The sequence below is a fragment of the Pinus tabuliformis genome, chromosome 2_1, assembly GCF_031772625.1.
Source record: "Pinus tabuliformis cultivar Carrire ecotype Pingquan chromosome 2_1, CPIR1, whole genome shotgun sequence".
Lineage (NCBI taxonomy): Eukaryota > Viridiplantae > Streptophyta > Pinopsida > Pinales > Pinaceae > Pinus > Pinus tabuliformis.
In genome coordinates this window covers 127,164,723-127,187,092 of record NC_142299.1, presented here as the reverse complement: position 1 = coordinate 127,187,092, position 22,370 = coordinate 127,164,723, and the positions used below count along the sequence as shown (strand labels likewise).

General features: G+C 34.5%; 1 protein-coding gene across 1 annotated transcript; it reads right to left on the bottom strand.

Annotated features, from left to right (window-relative positions):
• Window positions 1-584: 584 nt before the first annotated feature.
• Window positions 585-3,872, bottom strand: LOC149199101 (uncharacterized). The gene is made up of 2 exons (XM_089399364.1): window positions 2,742-3,872; window positions 585-1,323 (listed from the first exon to the last, which is right to left on the bottom strand). Exons 1-2 carry the CDS (start codon window positions 2,907-2,909, stop codon window positions 901-903), a joined length of 591 nt encoding a protein of 196 aa, XP_089255490.1. The 5' UTR covers window positions 2,910-3,872; the 3' UTR covers window positions 585-900.
• Between the last annotated feature and the right edge of the window lie 18,498 nt (window positions 3,873-22,370).

Genomic DNA, 22,370 nt, shown 5'->3' with positions numbered 1-22,370 from the left:
AATTTAGATAATTATTTCATTTCTACTTTAAAAAAAATTAAAAATACATAATGTTATATTAAATGATTTCTGCCTAATCTATTAAAAAAAAAAATTGGAGGAAAATTGATCCTCCATTAAAATTATTAAAAAAAAAAACCTAAAACTTCGAAACCCCTAGTATAAATCCAACTGGGCTTTATGTTATCTCAGAAACTTCCAAATGCAATGTACAATAATTAACCAAAGTTGCATTGGATAAGAGCGGTAAGCTTTGTCTCAACTAAGAAACGGCCAGATACATTGTAAGAGCCAGGTAATTAAATTGTGACATAATTACGAAATGTCGATAACACAACAGAGCGTGTCAATAGACCAAACAAATATCAGAATTTAAAATAAATATAAAAATCTTTATTGATTTTGTCAGATTTTGTTCAACTGATAAACGCATGGTTTACATTGAGTTAAGAATAGCTATATAGGTTGCATAATTAGTTATATGTGGAAAATTTTCTGCAAAATCCACATAAGTCTCCATGCAGCTTATATCATGTATTGTTTCCAATGTAATAAATTTAAACAAACAGATATTGAAAACCAAATAAGAAAATAAATATAATAACATTCACATATACTCCCGTGTATTGAGGCCGCAGCAGCAGATAGAAGCTTAACCTGGCAATATTTTGTACAAGCAAAATGCCAGACGCAAAAATGAAGTACTGGCCAAAAACTTGTTACAAAAGATTACTCAAAGCTATTTTGGGTACATACCGATGGCAGTATCTACCATCTACAGACACTAATGGTATATACTGGTATATATTTTTTCGTAAAAATTCTTCAGAAACTGAAACCTTCATCGACAAAAAGCGCCTGAAATTACAAAAGGGTAGTTCAAATCCTGTGCGCTTAAGTCTATTCATCATCTTTTCTGGGCTTATTACTCTTGGGCTCTATGCCATAATCAAGCAGACGCAGAGTCTGCCTAGCAGGGGCATCCCCTTTCTTGTCGTTTGATGAAAATGAGAATCGATCAGTTGGGTGCACATATTTGCAATTAGGGCACAATGGGCAGGCCTTAGAGAGCATCACAAACATATGGCACTGAGCACAGGCTACTGCAATCATTTCAGATCTTCTGTTGGAATTTTCTTCCAGAAAAGAGGAGGAACAATCAGATGTTGGGGATTCGCAATCTGGTTCGGTTTTGAATGGAAGGTTCAACTCCAAATCCAACCGCAGGCTTTTGGATAACTCGCACATATTGCCTTCCCCTCCTCTGGGATCCTGCCAGGTCTTCTTCTGAGTGCTACGGTTGGAATAATATATTCTACCAGACTGCAAAAGCCCATAAAACGACCTTTAGTTAGAATCTCCACCAACAATGAAAAGCCACATAAAACACCATGCTGGGCAATATATTAAATCCCTCATGAAATTCCATGTATCATATTCCTGAAAATATATATTAAACAGCACATTAGCAATATATCAAATCCTTACTTAAACACCATAACAACAATATACCAAATCCTGAAAGTTCTCTGTATCAAATTCCTAATCATTGAAGCAGGCAGAAGTAATTTAATACCCATATCTATATATTCATATCCATGGATTCTAGAGAGGAAACCTCGTAATACTCGGAATAAGATACACATATTGCTTTACACAGTATTCAAGGTATTCATCTCCATAGGTCATATATTAATAGAGGAAATTATGTGGTGGTATATATTAAAATATGGTTAGATAAACATAGAATTTCATCAACCATGAAAAAATTGATTCTCTAAGATGCCATAAAGTTGATATTGGCCAAAGCCATTTGAGAAAATATTAGATTATTGTTTTAGTATGTAGATTTTCACATTTGTTATTTTGATTTTTTCAGGAATATGAAAGCAAGTCTCATCACCAACTGGGGCCTCTAGAGTTTTGAGTTTTGGTGTTTGGAATCGATTTGCAAGGGAATACTGTGTAAAGCAATATGAAAACAAGTCCCATCACCAACTTCTACCTCTAGAGTTTTGGTGTTTGGAATCGATTTGCAATAATCACACTCATGTATTTGACCCATCTAAACTTTGTATCCCTGAAAATAGATAAATCATTTGCCAAAAACATCCAGACACATCAACAAATTTACATAAATGATTGTTTCTCACACATCTATCCACATAACAGGTTTCCAGTATTGAAAGCCATGTTATGTGTAAGTATATATTTCCCAGTATTGGAAGCCATGTTATGTGTGAGTATATTATGATCTCACCTACATGTCTTACAGAAACAAAAATAAGAAATTTAAAAGTCATTTAAAGATACTCAAAAATATTATATTAGAATCTTATTTTTCTATACTTATTAGCATTATATGTCACACAAACAAGAGAGAAAGAAAGAAAGAAAAAAAACAATTCTAAATACCATAAACATAATATCAAACCACAATTGTTTTACATTTATTTATTACAATAACATACATTCATTTATTCAAACAATATGATTCCAGAATAGGATGACCTGTTTTACAGAATGATTGCTTCACATTCATCTATTCAAATAATAATATACTTACAGAGTAACAAAACCTGCTTAACACAAGGAAGGAAAAAATTATGAAAAACAAAAAGGGCATACTCATCCTCAATTAATCAACCACTCCTATTATCATTAAGCTTTAAAATATTAACGGTAGAAACAAAGAAAAATCATGGGTACACGGAAGTGAAGAATGTAATAACAAAACCTGCCTGAAGATCCAAACATTGTTCCCATTCAGGAGGAAGTGGTGATGTCATATGAAGCTCAACGCCAATACTTGGATTACAGCTCGTCTTCTGCCCACCCTTGCAGCTGTCAAGCCATTCAGAATCCATTTTTCTCTTTTTGTTGCAAGCGTCCACTGAAGCCTTGAACATTTTTCCTGCATAGGCACCACTATTTATACATATATCATAGCTCTCCCGCTTCCCCACTTTTACCGGAGCGGAGATACCGAGGATGTTATTGAGACAGCTGTAAGTCCAACATTCAAACTAGCAGCTGCTGTTGCTGCTTCTAACTAGCTACTGTTGTTTTTGCATCTGCTGTAATAACCCAATTGACATCACATTAATCTCTCAATGAATCGCTCTAGTAATTGCACCCCTTGAATTGAATTGCCTATTCCATTCAACAAATTGGTTTGGTGCTTGTAATTGAATCAACAAAGGCTTGGAACAGAGTTTGTAGGTAGCTGCAGTAATAAGAATATGCCGTATCTTATATAAAATATTATGAACAACGTATGATGGATAAATGCGCGAATAAATTAATGAACGAACCAACAAGCTCAGAGTTCAAAGGGATATTCAAATGCTGAGGCCAAGCTCTGCAGCTGCCATTAAAGAGAATCTAATTACAAGAAAGAAACGGTTCAAATTTGGAGTTACAGAATCTATAGTGTGTATTCTACGAATGAGCAGTATTTGGCAGATGAAGAAGCCCATAAATCTTCTTGGCATGGCTCTTCAAGGCTTAGGCAAGAGGACCTCCATCTCCTGTTAACAATCCGAGCAAAGATATTCGTACTCTGAGACTTCATTGATGCCTCTTAAATGATGGAGAAATGACAAATCCTGAAGACGAGGGATATTTTTATATAGGAAATTGGAAAATACAGACCGATTTTCTGTGTGGGTTTGTAGGGATTTGGATTAGTTGGAGAAAATGGCGGGAGAGTATTAAATAGAAAATGCAATGGCGAGCTTCTCTGATTGGGAGATTGTTGGAGACTTTAAAGCCCAAGAAATAACGTGGCGTGAGTTGAACATGAAGCATTCACTCATTCCACCGGCTCCCTTGAGCGATCTTTGGCACCGAACGCAACGTGCTTGGCCTCCATAAAGAAGTTTAATGAATGCCTAGTCCTACATCTGATATACACATTATATATATCCTTCAATGCATGATACTATTCGTGTCCCATATTTATCACGGGCCTCCAACTATTTCTTTAATCCCTTGCTGGAATTTACTGTAAATGGCGAGGGACGGTAGATGCAATGGGCGCATTTAGGAGAAAAATATATGTATCCGTATCCTTAAATTTTATTAAATGGTCTCTGCGTCATTGCATTCATGGCATGGCTGACCCATTGGGAGCTGCCACACCAATTCATAATTCTACCACCCCCTCTGCAAAATTAAATGAATTAATCAATCAATCACCACTTCCAACTAATTCCAATCAATGAATAGACCGCCATCGCATCGAATACAGAATTTATTGATACGCAGCTCCTATCGTTCTTATTCATACTGATTGCACTGCCTGACCAGCTGAATTTATGCACCACCGACTCCATTGTAATTGGATCGTCAATGCTCTCTCCATGAATGCTGATTCCATTAGCCGTACTCTAAACAGGATACATTTTTTTTTAGAAAATAATAAAAATTTCCGTATAATTGATCAAAAAATTTGGGAAATTTTTTGAAAATTTGTGTTATGGCTGGCCAGCTTTAGTATTGGGTTTTTGGGAAATTTTTTGAAAATTTGTGTTATGGCTGTAAAGCTTCAATATTGAACTTTTATAGATTTATTGATGGTTCTGAATCCATTTCACACTACTGCAGTGTTAGAACTCTGTTACAGTTATCGAATTTCAACTACAGTACTCAAATTTCCATTTACACTTAAGATTACAGTAGTCAAATTTCAATATAAAATTATGAGATTTTTAATAATTCTGAATCCATTTAAACTACTCCCACCACCAAATTTCCTAATTTCAACAAAAATATTAGTTGTCTGAGCGAAATAGTGACCGCGTTAGACAACGCCCATTATCATTTATTGCTATTAGTCATCCATCACTTCACATTCAGCGCAATTCTCCCTCTCTCTCGATTACCCACAGCAACAACGCCCGGCATCTGAGCAGCTTAGAGGCATGGCATGTATGGTGATGGATCCTATGCCCGTCATTCTAACTGGGTCCCTTCTTATCATTTATTAATTTCGATGTAGAAACTTCGCTGGCTCATTTATTCCATTTTGTCAAAGAAATTTCCGGGATTCTGCTCTCAACTATTTTGTATTAATCCAACCAACTGCCACTGCGAGAAGCAAATGCTACTGTTAGTGCCATTAACTCAAACTACTACACCCTTCGAGTCCGCTCCAAGGTTTTTTCATATGAACAGTTTTGTTGGGAAGCAGTTAACTAGAGTTCTCAAAGTTTATCATAAACTTTGAATCCTTGGCCGTGCAAGTGTTGGTACTACTGCCATTAATTCAAATTGCATTGTTATTAAAAAAAAAAAATCATAATTTATTTCCATTATGGTAGAGTTATAAATAATTAGTATATATAGTTTGTGAGTTGTTAAATATACCTTTGATATTATAGTGATACTAAAAGTACACAGATTACTTTATTTTAAGATGATTAATTAATTTATTTTTCAAAATTAATAAAAAAACAAAATAATTTGATTCAGAAGTGGTAAATTGTTCTCCCAAATTTCATAAGTTGTAGTCTGGAAATTGTTCTCCCAAATTTCGTAAGTTGTAGTCTAACCAGACTGCTTTTTGTGCTGAAAATTATGAAAATTGATTTCGGGGGCCTCAGAAGTTTTTGATGGTGCTGAATCCATTTCCACCTTCAAAAACATGATTTAAACATTCATTCTATAAGATTTGTTGAATTTTTTTTGCCCAGATTCTGGCCAAAAGTGGTCGTCTGGGCAATTCCTCTGCCTCTCTAGACTTGTATACTCTTTGCTTCTTGACAAGGTAACATTTAAATTTTTTCTTCTTTAAGTTTATTTCAGTTAGTGCTATGTTATAAGTATATATATTATAAATTATTTGTATATACAGGTTGCGAGCAGTAAGATATACTCTTAGTGTTATAGTGAAACTTGACGTTATTGTTATATTGATACCACGCTTAATAAAATAAACTACTTTAAGAAAAATAACTTATTCACTATTATTAATAAAAAACAAAACAGTTTTTCTGGGCAATTTGATAAAGGGTTTGAGAGAATTTTCATCTTTTATGAATTTTGAGATCTTTGACCATTTGCTTCAAGACAGATTAACATTTAAAGTTTTCATCTGTTAACCATTTCGATCTAATTTTGGAACCTTCTGATTCATTTGAAATTTTGGAACCCTCTGATTCATTATTCACATCATAAACCACATAGATGTTGGATAAAACTCTATTAACCCCCAGATTTTTTTTCCCTGTGTTCAAAATCACACTATCGTATAATCTAAATCTGTAACTGAAACCATATCTTATCTAAAATTCTGACCATATTTATATCAAAATTAACGTTGAGAAACAATATCCTTTTCCTACCAGAATTCTTTATTTCTCTAATTAAGACTCAGATACCTTAATTAAGAGTGGGATACATATCTGCACGGCTGGTTGTTGGTTGTTGTAAGCAATTGGTATGAATAATACAGCTTCCAGGAGGTCTTTATACTCGCATTTATTGAAATAACTATATTTACGTCACAAACATAGAAGGGAAAGATTCCTGCTCTGGGCTTCTCTTTACAAAAAAGTATGGTTAACGCTATTATGAGACAATGCTATTGATAACCACCAAAAACATGACTTTGTTAAATGGATCTGATGTGAGGTTAATTATCAAGATAATCTGAACTGAAATTTGTTTTAATGGTAGCCTAATCAGATTTTTTTTTTTTTTGGCCTATACTATTTTTTTTTCTAGAAAATTGTTGAATTTTTTGTTTTGAAAATTGTGGGAATTTTTGTTTTGAAAATTGTGGAAATTCTAATTAGATTTTGATAGATTCTGACAGAGATTTTTGTAAATCTGTGAAGTTAATTATTAAGATAATCTGAACTGAAATTTGTACTAATGGCCTTAGTCTAACCAGACTTTTTTTTGCCTTGAAAATTGTGGAAATTTTTGCTTTGAAAATTGCGGAAATTCTGATTAGATTTTGATAAATTTGGACAGGATTTTTGTAAATCTGTGAGGTTAATTATTAAGATAATCTGAACTGACATTTGTTCTAATGGCCGTAGTCTAACCAGACTGTTCTTTTTGCCTTGAAATTGTGGTAATTTTTGCTTTGAAAATTGTGGAAATTCTGATTAGATTTTGATAAATTCGGGCAGGGATTTTTGTAAATCTAGGTTACAGGTGTCAAACTTCAAGATTTTGAGTGCCTCGCAGGTTTTTGATGGTGCTAAATCCATTCCCATTATCAAAAACATGATTCAAACATTGCTACTATAAGATTTTTTGAAATTTTTTTTGCCCGGATTCCCACCACTTTTAACTGTCCAAACAATTCCTCCACTTCCATAAACATGGTTTTAGTATGGCCAATTATGATTATTATAAACTTTATATTATTTAAAAAATCACAAAATAAATTTATATACCCTCTCAGGAATATATTTGCTAATTTTAAACTAAAGAAAGACGCAAACAACTCTACATTTATGAGATTTCTAAGTTTATGCAAGTTTAATTTAGGTAAGTCATGTTTAAATGTGTAGATAATAATTAATTTGCAAAGTTTAAATTTATTTTATAAAAACTTAATTTAAAAATACTTTTATTAAAAAAATTATTTATCATTTATTATGGTTAATAAATAATATATAAAATCAAATAATATTTGGATCAAATATTTCAAGGCTAAAATTATTTTTAATTTAGTTAGTCTCTATCTATTCCTTAATAGGGTGTACTTTTTCATAGTATTAAATTTATGACATAATGAGTATTTAGATAACCACCATATTGGTGTACGTAATATTTAATGTGTCAATGAAAGCTTTCAAAAAAATGTTAGACATCTTCATGTATCTATTTAATGTGTCAATGAAAGCTTTCAAAAAAATGTTAGACATCTTCATGTATCTTTAGTATGGTCGATGCTTTTCAATATAGGAATTGACATCACATTCACTTTGCATACTTCATGTTTTTGAATTCCACACTCGTCATAATATTAAATGCTTTGTAATTTTGCTTTTGGCACTAGCTAAAATGTCATTTTCTTTGTTATTTTTTCCTTCTCTCTACCAAAACAATTAGGCATAGGTTTTGAATAAAAATTGTAATGACATTGGTGTTAGCGTAAGTTTGACTTAAGTCCTTAAACTCCACAATAGTGGTTTTCGGGACATGGGTTTGGTATTCCATGGTACTAGAGCCCATGGATTATGTGCAATGAAGCTTTTAAAAGACTTGGAGATCAAGGTATCTTTTTTAATGGTTCAAATATTATGTCCATATACAGGGGATCAGGGTATTTTTTAATGATTCAAATATTATGCCTATATATAGTATCATAGGCGACTATTTTGGTTTGAAAAATCACACATATAAAATGTATGTGAATATTCAATCAAAAAACATGTAATTGACAATAAACAAATTTTTAACCAAATGGGGGAATATTTTTTGGAAAAAATGTCCAAAAAATAGTCAATTGGCAACATTTCCCCCCTAAAAATTTCCCTCCATTGTAATGACCCTAAGTTGAGTGAAGGGCTCACTTGGTCGGGCCAAGATGTTTGGTGGCTTTATTGTTGAAGTCAAGGCATGGCTTCTTCTAAGCTATAAGATAATTCTATTTTTTTGTTGGTTTTCTCCAATTGGCCTTTTCCAAGGTAAATCATGGTGTACATAGTTTATGTCTATTGTTACTATGTATGATTTTCATTATTGTATCTCTTGCATTGTTTTTAATATGAACTTTATATTATTTATTTTTCTCATAAATAAATAAGCATAAAAAAATTATATACACTCAAATGAATATATTTGCTCATTTTAAAACAAAGACCCAAACAATTGTACATTAGATTTCTAGATAATGATTAATTTTCAAGGGTGTAAATTTATTTTATAAAAGCTTAATTTAAGAAATACTATTATAAAAAAAATTATTATCATTTACCACCACTAATAAATATTATATAAAATCAAATAATATTTTCCTCAAATATCTCAAGACTAAAATTATTTTTAATTTAGTTGTCTATATCTATTTCTTAATACTAAGGTGTACTCTTCCATAATATTAAATTTATCACATTGTTCGCATCTAGATAATCACTATATTGGTGTACTTAATATTTAATGTGTCAATAAAAGCTTCCTAAAAAGGTTAGACATCCTTATTATTTGTGAATCTCCACTTGACCTCATGTATTTTTAGTATTGGTAGTGCTTTTCAATATAGGAATTGTAAAAGCAATTGTGATGTTGAATTCATGTATCTTTAGTATTGTCAGTTCTTTTCAATATAGGAATTGACATCACATTCACTTTGCATACTTCATGTTTTTGAATTCCACACTCGCCATAATGTCATTTTCTATATATATTTTCCTCTTGCCATAATGGCATTTGCCATATATATTGTCCTCTTGCCCTCACTAGAATGTCATTTTCTTTATTATTTTTGTCTCCTCTCTACCAAAACAATTAAGCATGGGGTATGGATGTAAATTGTAATGATATTGGTGCTAGGGTAAACTTGACTCACTGAAAGAGTCAAAGTCCTTAATTCCATAGTGGTGGTTTCGGGAACATAGTTTTGGTGTCCCGTGATATTAAAGCCCATAAGTTATATGCAATGAAGTCTTTAAAAGGCTTGTCGAATCCAGATTCTCCATTATAATGGACCTAAGTTGAGTGGAGGGCTCACTTTGGAAAATATGATCAATTTAATGTTATATATGTAAAACTTAGGTGATTTTTTTTTCTAAAAATGTTGGTCAAATTTAGCCGCTAAAAAATTCCCTCCATTGTAATTAGCCAAGTGGAGTGGAGGGCTCACTTGGGCAGACCAAGATGTTGGCGGCTTCACTACTTTTAAGTAATACATGGCTGCTTTTAATCTATAAGATAATAAGAGATATTTTTTGTTGGTTTTCCTCAATGGTGTTTTCCAGTGTATATCATGAAGTGGTTGGTTTATCTTTATGACTATTTCTCTTGTATTATTTTTATCTTTAACAAGTGGTATATGAGTCAAGGGATCGTGCCCTGATGAAGGAGATGGTGGTTGCAAATGCTAACATTGAATTCGAAGCTAAAAGAGAAGCCCTAAGAGATAAGCCAATGTGGAGTTCAGCATGAAATGCACAAAATGACCAACATGCATGGATCCATTGTGGGTTTCTTGTGGATAAAAGAGTACGCATGGAGACTACATCATAAGCATCCCAAGAGGAAATAAAGGCCCAATAGAGTGAGATGCAACCATGAAAACCTAATCTGAAGAGAACAACATTGGGCATGCCAAAGAAAGAGGATGTTAGCATAAGTGTGGGGACAACAATAACATACAAAAATTACTTTGGAGGTGAAATTTGTAAATTACATATATATGGGCATATGATTGTAAGCCTTAGTTAGGCATGCCTAATGTGTACCCATGTCCATAAAGTCTTGGAGTAGACCTAAGTGATCGCAGAGGAGAGCATGTGGATTTCCCCAGTTAAGTTCAAAGGGGGAAATCTTGGGTAAACTTAATTATATGAAAGAGTCAAAGTTGTTAGGTCCACAACAATGGTTTCAGGCACATGGTTTTGGTGGACCCATGTATTAGTGCTCATGGATTACATGTGATGAAGTATTTAAAATACTTAGGGATTCTCCATTGGAATGTGCCTAATTTTAGCAGAGGGTTCACTTTGTCAAGCCAAGATGTTGGCCGACTTGGCTACTTTTAAGTTTGGGTATGGTTGTTTTTAAGTCATAAGATAATAATATATCTATTGTTGGTTGCTTTTTCCCCAATTGAGGTTTCCAGGGTAAATGATGGTGTGCATGGTATATGTGTATTATTGCTATGTATGATTTTTATCATTGTCATCATTTCTCTCCTATTGTTTTTATCTCTAGCAATTTGGAGCTTATCAGTAAGATTAGTTACAAATGAATTGTTCAATGTGAATTTTGAAAAGAAAACAATAGACATTGAACAAAACCAAAGAATGAGGTCATCTCTCTTTTTTCATATTGGCATATTTCATCTCTATAACAATATCTAACATGTTGATCCATAGTTTTTATTCATAATTATATGTGTTTTCCACTTAACATTCATTTCATGGTTATAGTTCTGGTATCTAATACTATTATTATTCTAAAGCATTGGGAGACCTCTCAACCACTTAGTATGTGATTCACGAAATTCCCACTAATAGAATGGATAGTGGAAATATAACACATAATTAATATTTGAATGTAAATCTCTCAGTAATCCATCCATCTTTTACAAGTTTGGTCAAGCTCATTATAAAGATAGTGCATAGTTTTCTTTGTTTCACATAAAATTATTTAATATTATGTTGGCATGTCTGTTTTGGAATAGGTCTTCCACAAATATTAATTTAACTATCAATAATATTAGGTGGATGGATGAGATTTAACCTCCACAGAATATTCTAATATATTCATAGTAGTATACACAAATCAAACGTTGAGATTTATCTCCAAAGTAGCTATGCCCTTTTTACCCTTTTAATTATATTGATTAATTAAAAAATAATGTCATATCAACAAGTGTCATATGAAGTGAGTTACGGATTTTTTAGCATGTGTTATTGATAAGCCATGGTATTGTAACAAAACCTATTTATTGATTAATAATCTCCATAATTAAGAATCTTATTTCATAATTTTTTTAAATGTATATATGTTTAAATTATATATTAATTGTTTTTACAATTAACAATAATAATAATAATAATAATGTAATTTAAAATAAGATTATAATTTTTTTTAACAACATGAAATATATTATGAAGTAAATCTTTTGATGCTTATTATGAATTGATGTCAATTGGAATTTATCAACCATTTAATTGATATGGTTGTGCTAGTTATGTTTGGAATTAAAAACTCCATTAAGATTGGTGAAATTTTCTAACTCTTATATTCTTGATTAATATTAGGTATGAACCTTGTCAACACCACAAAATCTAAATTTGGGATTACAACAGTAAGAATCGCCGAATTCCAAGCACATTCATTTATCAACAAGTAATACTTAAAGTGACTCACATGGGCTCTATCTTTCCATCTCTCCCCCTACACGAGCTTGACTCCTACCTACTAGACTCTTCCTCCTTGAACTGTACACATGTATACTTACCCAATGATTAACAAATATCCTAATAGAACTTGATCAAATTATACATCTGTCTATTAGCTCAAATTATCTACGCCTCAGTTGGGCACTTGTTATTTCCTCATAGGCCCATTTGGCCAATAGTACTAGCTTAGTAAAACTACTAACAATCCAAATTACCCTAGAATCTAGACACATGTAATTACAACAAAATATTAGTTCTAATTTTATATAGATTTATAAATTGAGGGAATTTACTTTCCCTTTGCGAATTTACATGACCCCTTTGGGGTTTAGTCAAATGAAATGCCTAGAGATGGATGCTCCTGCATCAAACTCCCTAGGTGGAAACAAATTTGACCTCCTAGTCAAACTCCTTCAATATGCTGAATCCTCCAGGGTCCAAAACTTGGTGTTGTAATTTCCCTTTGTGTTTACCTTTTTGCATTATTGTTGTCACCTTGCAAGTTCCAGGGTCCCCTACCATGTTATGTTGCTACCTTCTTGTTGTACTCATGAAATATTTCATAGTCAACCATATTTATTTGCTTTCAGCTTCCTTTCTTTTGTGTTTGCAAAACATCATAATTTTCCCCTTGGTCATCGTTGCTCCATAATTCACCCAACTTGCTACTGAGCTTTTCTTCTCCAAATGTTTCTCAAAAATTTTGTCAATTTTAATTTCAACATTATAATTCAGGGGACTTCGGAAAAGCATCTCTTTGACATATCCCTCTTGCAAAAATTCCCTTGTAACCATGCACTCTTTCATTGGTGCTTCATCATCCTCATCTCCTTGAATTAACCCCTATTCTTTAATAACCTTTATGCTTGTTTCACTGTAGATTTGCACTTCTATTTTCAAGACTCCACATGATTTGTTGATTGTAGTACTTTTAACCCAATTCAAAATAATTTCAAATTGTTGTTCCTGTTAGACTAGGAGGTAACTCCTCAAATGTAATTATATTATTCATTTAGGTTGTTTATTATTATATACAAGAGGGAGTGACTGTTCAGTTCATCTCCCAATGACTCTCCATTTCCTCTATTATTTATTTACACTAATTACAATGGTTCACCCAATCCCTATGATTAGGTGTCAACATCCCCCCCCCCTTAATCTGAAGGGATGTTGGTGAGTCCAAGCATCGTTTTGAATCTTTCAAGATTTTCTCTTCCAAGCGCTTTGGTGAAGATGTTTGCAATCTTCTCATTAGTGGAACAATGGTGAAGATGGATTGTTGTTGCCTCAACATGATGTCGAATCAGATGATATTTTGTATTGATGTGCTTCGTTCGATCATGGAACTTTGGGTTCTTGGCCAACTTTATTGCCGAGGTATTGTCAATCATGAGTGGAGTCGATTGTACTTGTTTTACCTGCAAATCTTCAAGAATTTTCCTGAGCCACACAATTTTTTTTGTTGCCTCAGCTGTTGCCACATATTCTGCCTCTATTGTGGAATCTGCTGGAACTGATTATTTGCGTGATCTCCAGGAGACAGCTCCTGATCCAAGACTCATAGCATAACTAGAAGTATATACCCCAGTTTCTTTGTCTCCATCGAAGTCTGAATCAGAGTATTCAATCAAGCTGAAGTCGCCCACCTGTGTATACTTGATTCCAAAGTCTTGAGTTCCCTTCAAGTACTTTAGAACTCTTTTTGCAGCAGACCAATGTCCCTCACAAGGATTTTTCATAAACCTGGAGAGGATTCCAACAAAAAACGAAATGTATGGTTTGGTAGTAGTTAGGTAGTTGAGACTTCCTACAAGCTATCTATACTTTGTTGCATCTTCAAATTCTTTTCCTTCAATGGATGTGAGATTTAAGTTTTGTTCCATTGGAGTAATCAGAGGATTGCATTCAGTCATGCCAAATTTGTTCAACAGATCTCCAATTTACTTCTTTTGAGAAAGGAATATGGACTTTGGATGTTGAGTTACTTCAATACCAAGATAGTAATGAACATAGCCCAAATCAATCATTTCAAAACCTTTCCTCAATTCCTTCTTTATGGATGCAATGTAGCTCTCATTATTCCCTGTCATCAAAAGATCATCTACATATACCACAAGATATACAACTATTTTTCCAACCTTCTTGATAAACAAAGTTTCATCATCAAGATCATAATGTTTGAAATTGAGTTTCAGAAGATGCTCAGTTAGTTTTTCATACCAGGCTCGCAGTGCTTATTTGAGGTCGTACAAGGATTTCACAAGTTTTCATACTTTATGTTCATGTCCTTTTACAGCAAATCCTTCAGGCTGGGACATAAAAACATTCTCTTTTAGATCTCCATTCAAGAAAGAATTTTTTACATCCATTTGATGGACTTTCCAACCGTTCTAAGCTACGAGGGCAAAGAGTGTCCGGATGGTAGCCCATTTTGCTGTGGGGGAAAAAGTCTACTCATAATAATGGTATATCAGGTATGTTTTCTTTGTAAGGAACAAGTAAAAATAAAAGAATCATCCTTGGTATAGCCAAGGATTAAGCCAATGGTTATAATGGTTATATGAATGTATACGTATATATATCGCAAAGCATATTGTGTATTGGAATCGCAAAAGAAACAAGTTATAAAGTGTCAAAGATCCGGACCCGAAATATATATATTATATTTAAAAGCCCGGCGGGTCCGTAAAGCGCTGAATGCATATGTATTGGTTCATTCACCGATTGTCGATTGCGATTCACAATAGTTGGACCCGAAACATATATTCATTGTGTTTATAATTTCGGCGGGTCTGCTATATCGAAAAGCCCTTCATATACATGTATATGGGTTCCGCCGATTGCGATTTGCAATGACGGACCCAAAAAACTATATATTGCGTTTTATAATTCTGGCGGGTTTGCAAGGCGTACGAAAAGGCGAAATTTTGAGTGGATGAAAAGTGGTAAGTGGTTTTTAGTGGAGCTCATCTGATTCCACTTATTGATTGACATGTAGCAGCGGGTGGAGAGAGAAAACCGCTCATTTTGGGCGGGTATTCTCTGTGCTTATGTCCCACCTGAAATCTTTGTAGACCGTCAGATCCACTAAGCGTAGATCTACGGTGGGGATCTATCGGGAAAGTTGTGTTGTTTGGAGAAGACACCAGCTGTTGATCTGGTGGCGGAAGATCAACGGCGGGGATTTAAATATCACATCACAAACATTATATAGGCAGAAAAGGCATGTTTTATGGCATATTTCTATTATAAAAGGTATATAATAGAAATAGCGCAAATATGAAGGATTTATGCATATGCGGCTTAAGGGTGCGTAAAGTTAAGTTTTGTGGTGATATATCATTTGAAAGGGCCAATTGCGATTTGTGGTGGAAGTCAATGGAGCACTGAACGGGCAGATTTGACAGATTTATAAAGCAAGATTAACTCTTTTTGAGTTCTGTATTAAGCAAAGGTTCACGTTAATTTCGCTGTGTAAAGTGGAAAATCAGGGTTAGAGCCGAATCTGAAGAGGAAGACAATCGGGTATGTTTTCTTTGTATTTTGGCCAATAAAACACTCAATACGTATGTAAGCCCAGGATTACACAAGCTAAACACATTTCATTATGGCTAAAACGAATTAAACATCATTAGGGCATTTACAGAGGAATTCGGCAGCGGATTAACAGAGCAAGCCAGCAGTTATTGTCCTCTTCTGAATTCAGTTATGTTCCTGTTATTTCATGTTCTTTGAGGTGTCTTTTACCCTCTGTAAAATTTTGTAATAGTTTTTACTTCATATAGTTAGAGAAGCAGTTAAATAATTTGGGCAGTTTCAGAAATCAACAACTGTTCCACAATGTATAAAAAGATGAAAATTTACAAAGAAAGGGTTGGAATTTTGGAGAACCCGGAGACTAGGCCACTATATTCCTGATATCATCGTTGATTAATGAAAGAATCAGAAGTTTCCATGAGTTGTTGGGTATAATTTTGTAACCTTCTCTGTCATGTGTCATGTTATGTTTTCTTCTTTCAAGTATAGTAATGAAGCTGCAGGTCTTTATTTTCTTATGTAGATAAAGTTAAAATTCCTTAAAAGAGCGCTCCTATACTTGAAGTTTCCACCTTCCTTTCTAAGTTATAGATAATAGTTTCTATGAAAGACCAACATATTATCTTTAACTTCTCCAAGAATCATAGATAGTAGTTTCTGTGTTAAGCAGCATATTGTCTATGATTCAGTTCTCATTTTCATAATTCTTCTAAGTTACAGATAGTAGTTTCTGTGAAAAAATAACATATTATCTTTAACTTCTCCTTCAAGCTTTCTTCACTCATCATTTATATCTAGCAACAAATGGCATTCTGAAATGTTCCGGTCATACATGTATTAAGGGTTAAAGACCAAGTTTTCCAGGTCCTTCATTTGAGAACACAACAAACAATAAGTGACAGTAAATAATATTTATTAATGTCTTAAGCACAATTTCTCTACAACCAGGAAATTGGTTTCTTAAGGTACAACACCTGGCTTTGTGCTTGTCAAGTGAGCCATCAGCTTTATACTTGTTCTTGTAGACCCACTTGCAGCCAATTGGTTTGGTTCCCAATGGAGGATCAACCAGCTTCCAAGTGCCATTCTTTATCAAGGCATCATACTCCTTTTGCATTGCTTCTTTCCATTCATCATGAGAAGCAACTTCTTTGAAGGAAGTTGGTTCAAAATCTATAGACAAATTCAATTCACAATCATAAGAAACATCCATATCAACAGGTGAATCAAAGTCATCTACATCACCTCCATTTTGTCGGGTTGAATTTCTAGTTCCTATCTTTCCAACCTCATCAGGATGAACATTTTCAAGTGTCTTTGTCAGCCACTTTGGGGGACCTTTCTGAGATGGTGCAGGCTGCTCCATTGATTGAGTTGGGACTGAATCAAGATTGAGTCTCCCAATTCTGTCAATCACATCACTCAAAGTATCTTCCATTGTTGAAGTTTCATGTGGGGGACAGAGTGCTTCAGAAGAAGATTCCACAGGTTGATCTAGTATAGGAATCCCCCCTTCATGATGTGGAATATGATTATCAAATTCTTGAAATGATTTTGCATTTGCGAATCTATCCAAGTGATCAAGTTGCCGCACAACAACATTGTCAGTTTTGGATGATTCAAGAAAGATTACATCTCTAGATACAACAAACTTTTTATTGACTTCATCATAGAGATGGTATGCTTTGGAGGTGTTTGAATACCCCAGGAAGATACACTTACGACTTCTTGCACCAAGTTTGTTTCTATGTACCTTTGGTATCAAGGCATAACATGTGGAACTAAAGACCCTGAGATGCTTTACTGAATGAATGTGCCCATACCACATTTCATAAGGAGTCTTGTTTAATAGCATTAGATAGACATCTATTCTTTACATATACAACACATAGAGCTGCATCAGCCCAAAACATCAATTTTGCATTTTTGAAAAACATCATGGAGCGCACCATATTTAAGATTGTCCTATTCATTCTTTCAGCTACTCCGTTCTGTTGGGGATTATAAGGCACAGTTGTTTGATGTTTAATCCCATGTTGGCAAAGATAGTTTTCAAATTCATTTGAAGTGTATTATTTTCCATTATCATTGCAAATAGAGCCAATATGATATTGTGCATCATTTTCAATCCATGTATGAAAGTTCTTGAATGTTTGAAAAGCATCAGATTTGTTCTTCAATAAATAAACCCAACACATTCTGGTGTAGTCATCAATAAATGTCATCATATATTTATTTCCATTTGCAAAAGGAACATGCATTGGACCACATAAATTTGAATAAATGAGTTCAAGTTTTCTATGTGCTCTAGAATGTGAATCATGAAAAGATTGTTCGCTATGCTTTCCTAGAATGCAAGCATCACATTGCTTAAGTTTCCTATGAATTGTAGGCAAACCAGTAACACCATTTTTCTTCGAAAAGCGGAGGCTGTCATAGTTCAAGTGTCCAAATCTAGCATGCCATAATAAACTTGATGGAAATATACCTTCTTCATAATGAGAATTGTATGAGAAATTTTGTGCACGAGTAGAGGTACCCTACAGCTTGAGAAGCCTTTCTTCTTCTATCCCCGTCATGACAAGTGAGTGGTCTGATGCTTTTTTCACTTCAAGCTTGCCATCAAACATGTGAATGGAGTGTCCTTGCTGGCGGATGTGGACCAAGGACAACAAGTTTCTCCTCAGCTGTGGGAGATATAAAACATGATGTAGAAGAAAGTCTAGAAGACTAGGAAATTTAATCCTGATTATACCAAGCCCTAATGGCTTGAGTTTTGATTTGTCTGCAAAGTATACTGCTCCATCAACATTGTTAGTAAATTATTCAAAAAAATCTCTTCTAAAAGTCATGTGGCAAGTTGCTCTTGAATCAAGCAACCAATAATTTTTCCAAGAAGCAAGTGAAGCATTAAATAAGTCTTCATTTACTCCAATATTACAGTGTGCTGCAACATAGTGAGCGGATTCAGGTGCTTTATGTTTCTCTTTGTCATTAGTTTTACCTTTGGGTTGGTTTCTTCCATGCTCAATTATGTCCCAAGGCAACTTGCATGTGGATGCATCATGTGATCCATCTCTTTTGCAGTGTATACAGTGCAAATTTGACTTTTCTCCTTGAGATTGTCTGCCCCCCTTCCTATAAAATTTCTTCCTCTTCCTCTTCGACCACCTCTTCCTCTGGAAGAATCCTGAGCAAGATTCTTATCTCTATGTGCAAGGCACACAACCTCTTCAGAATACTGAAGAGTTTTCTTCTTCCTAAAATCTTTCTCTCTTTCAGCAAATTTTTTCACAAGGGAGTCAAAGGTAATATCTTTGAGGTTTCCATTTGCTTGAAATGACTCAAGATAATTTGAGTAAGTGGGATAAAGTGCCTTGAGAAAAGCTATCAGAGGAATGTCCAATTCAACATTAGTGACTTTGATATCATGCATAATAGATTTTACTTCTGATGGAAGAGGAAGAGGATCATCATTTTGTAATTCAAGGGTGAACAATTTATCATGAGTTGAACAACTTCAAGTGTAGAGTGTGAGTCATAGAGTTCCTTTAGTTTTTGTAAGGCTTCGAAAGCATTTGAAAATGGCGAAATATGGCGACTCACCTCTTCATTTATTGATGCTGCAATCAATGCATAAGCCTTGTTGTTCTTATTTTCCCAAATGGCGAATCCCTTGTTCGAGGTAGGCTGTTCTGGCTCTTTATCTCCGTTTCCAACACACACTCCTTTCCACAGCCCATTAAAAATGAGAGTGTGTTTGATTTTCCGAGACCACTCGGGATAATTTTCCTTCCCATTGAGGACCACTCCCACAATTGATATTAATGAGTGCATTTTTAAAAAATATATATATATATACTTCTGCTACCAATAAGCTGTAAGAAATTGCACTTCTGCTTGTAAAAAAAACTATAATTTTAATGTATATAACAGAGGTATGGACATGCTCATAAAACCCAACATGTGAGTACAAATGTAAGGCTTCCACTTCAGAAGGTCCGATTTAGAGATGGTCCACACAAAAATTGAACCTCAATGTCTAACCATCAACAAAGCACACAATCAGGACCCGTATCTCTCATGAAAACAAGCACATTTTTAACAAAATAAAAATGTCTCTTTCAAAATTCACCAGTACAACCCACTTAAAAACATCCTATACATGACTCAAATAAAATGCCTCTTTCAAAATTCACTAGTACAACCCACTTAAAAACATATTAGAATAGATAATAAGGCATGTAATCTACAAGTTTCTTCACGATCAATATGAGAGTCACAGTCTAAAAATCCGTGTCAAAGCAAGGACCCATGAATAATTTTTTTTAGGGAAGGCGGAGGGCCAATACCATGGAGCAGTTACCTCATATAACCAATTGAATGTCTGCAACAGTTGCCAGAGAGGGGAAAACCTGCAGAACGGTTATCAAATTCTTTACAAAGGCACACATGTGGAGTGGTTGCAAGAGGTCAATTCTATAAAATAGGCAGAACATAGGCAGAATAGGCAGAAGGGAGTTTCAAAGCAGAGAGGGAGGCCAAAAATGGCGTTGGCTCTGATACCATGTCAGACCAGGAGGTAACTCCTCAAATGTAATTGTATTATTCATTCAGGTTGTTTATTATTATATACAAGAGGGAGTGACTGTTTAGTTCATCTCCCGATGATTCTCCATTTCCTCTATTATTTATTTGCACTAATTACAGTGGTTCACCCAATCCATATGATTAGGTGTCAACAGTTCCATTCATCCCTGGTTATATCCCAACTACACATGTATCTCTTCTTTAAATATGGAATCACACAACTTCCTCCACACTTCTCTTTGTTCCTCATCTTCCTTTGGCATCACTTGCTACTCCTTTTTGGCAAGCTCAATTGCGCTCTTGGAAACACTTGCACCATGCAAATTATCAAAATATTTAGATGCCTTGAGAACCTTAACCTCTTCTAGTTTTGTGGTTGTATTCCTCATGCAATCTTCCTCAGCCTTGGGATTGTCCAACTAGTCCTCTAGGAATTGTAAATTATTTTCATATTGTGACAGCGAAATATATAAATGTTTTCCTTTCTCCTTGTTGTGGGTATCTCTACAAATCATATTTTTATCTCTGCTTCTTTTCATAACAATCTTAGAGAGTTGTCCCTCATCATGTCCATGGTCATATTCATAAGCCAACTTCATTCTATTTGTAGGCACAATTTCTTTTGCTTTATAGCAGGACTTCTTTCGATTACTTTTAGGAGATAAATTTCCCTTTTCTTGTTTTTGCTTCTCTGAAGCTATATCAACACTTTGCTCTTTCTTTAGGACCATTTATCCATTTTCTTCATCTACCAACACACCTCTAGAATCATTCACAATAATTTCATTTTCTAAAGGTAAATACATTACCTCGACATTTGTAGCTTCCTTCATCACACTTCCACTAGGAATGGCGCTTTCCTTCTCACCATCACAAACTTGTTATCCTTCATTTTATTAGTTGAATCCTCTTGGTCTTTGTTCCTTAGGGACAACTTCATGAAAACATTCATTGCTACCAACCATTGTTTCCTGCAAATCCTACATCCACACGCATTCTATTAGTTTCAGAAATACACGACTCTCTAGCCTCATTCTTCATCATAAGCTTCTCCTGTTGTTTTGAATGTTTTACACAGTCCATGAGACTTTCTATTAGTCTCCTCTCACCATAATCATCATCATCTTCACCAAGTATTTTTCCTTATTCTGATATACAAAGGCAAACATCCTCTCCCTCATACTCAACAAATATGATTCCTCTCTTTCATAGAAAAACACTCAAACTATGCTTCAACCTCTTTTGAAACAGAGGCCACTTCACCTTCTTTCTCCTCAACACCCAACCATATCTTCGATCTTCTTCCCTCTCTTAGCAATTGTATTATGATGATGAGTCTTTCCTTTAACTCAACAAGCTCTTTGTCATATCCCTCTTGATTTATTTTCCCCTTTCTAACATCTACCTTGGAATATTTTCCTTCCTTATTGTGGCTGACACTTGAACCTTCTTCATGACCCACAATGGTCATTTCTTCTCCTTTCTTCATGAGCTTCTCCACGCTCATCGTGAGACACAACCTAGCCCTGTAATAAGTCCTACCTCACTTGTTACCTAAACACCTCACCTATTAAATGATTTCAGATGCTCTGTCACCGAGTCTCCATCTTTCATCCTCAGGTTATACAGCTTTTTCCGTAGGAACAGTTTATTCACCAAAGACTTAGATTGGTACAAAGTCCCTAACTTGTCCCACAAAGCCTTTGTCGTAGCTTCCCCTGTTACATTCAACAATACTGAATCTGAGACACACAATTGTATTGTGCTTTTTTCCTTCTGATCCAACTTCTTCCATTCTTCATCGGACACTACCATTAGTTTAGTACCTGGATCTACCGCGATCCATTGATCTTTATCCACCAACAGATCCTCCATCTTGATTTTCCATAACTCAAAACTCTGACCATTAAATTTCTCGATCTCTATCTTTCCACTGCTCGCCATCTTCTTTCACCACCAGAATCGATCCTGCAGATCTCCCACTGAATAGGGTCTACCACAAACCCGAGCGCAACCCCTCAGCAACAAAGGCGTCCCCTTGAAGCCAAAACAACTCTGATACCAAATGTAGGTTTTAACCCTGTACAGAAATTACCTGCATACGAATTCTAAAACACAGAAAATAAACAATGTGAGAGCATAACACATATA

Coding starts and splice junctions, on each gene's coding strand:
- LOC149199101 (XM_089399364.1), bottom strand. CDS start 2,909: ATGTTCAAGGCTTCAGTGGACGCTTGCAACAAAAAGAGAAAAATGGAT. Junction 1,324..2,741: donor AACAATGTTTGGATCTTCAG/GCAGGTTTTGTT, acceptor GGGCTTTTGCAG/TCTGGTAGAATATATTATTC.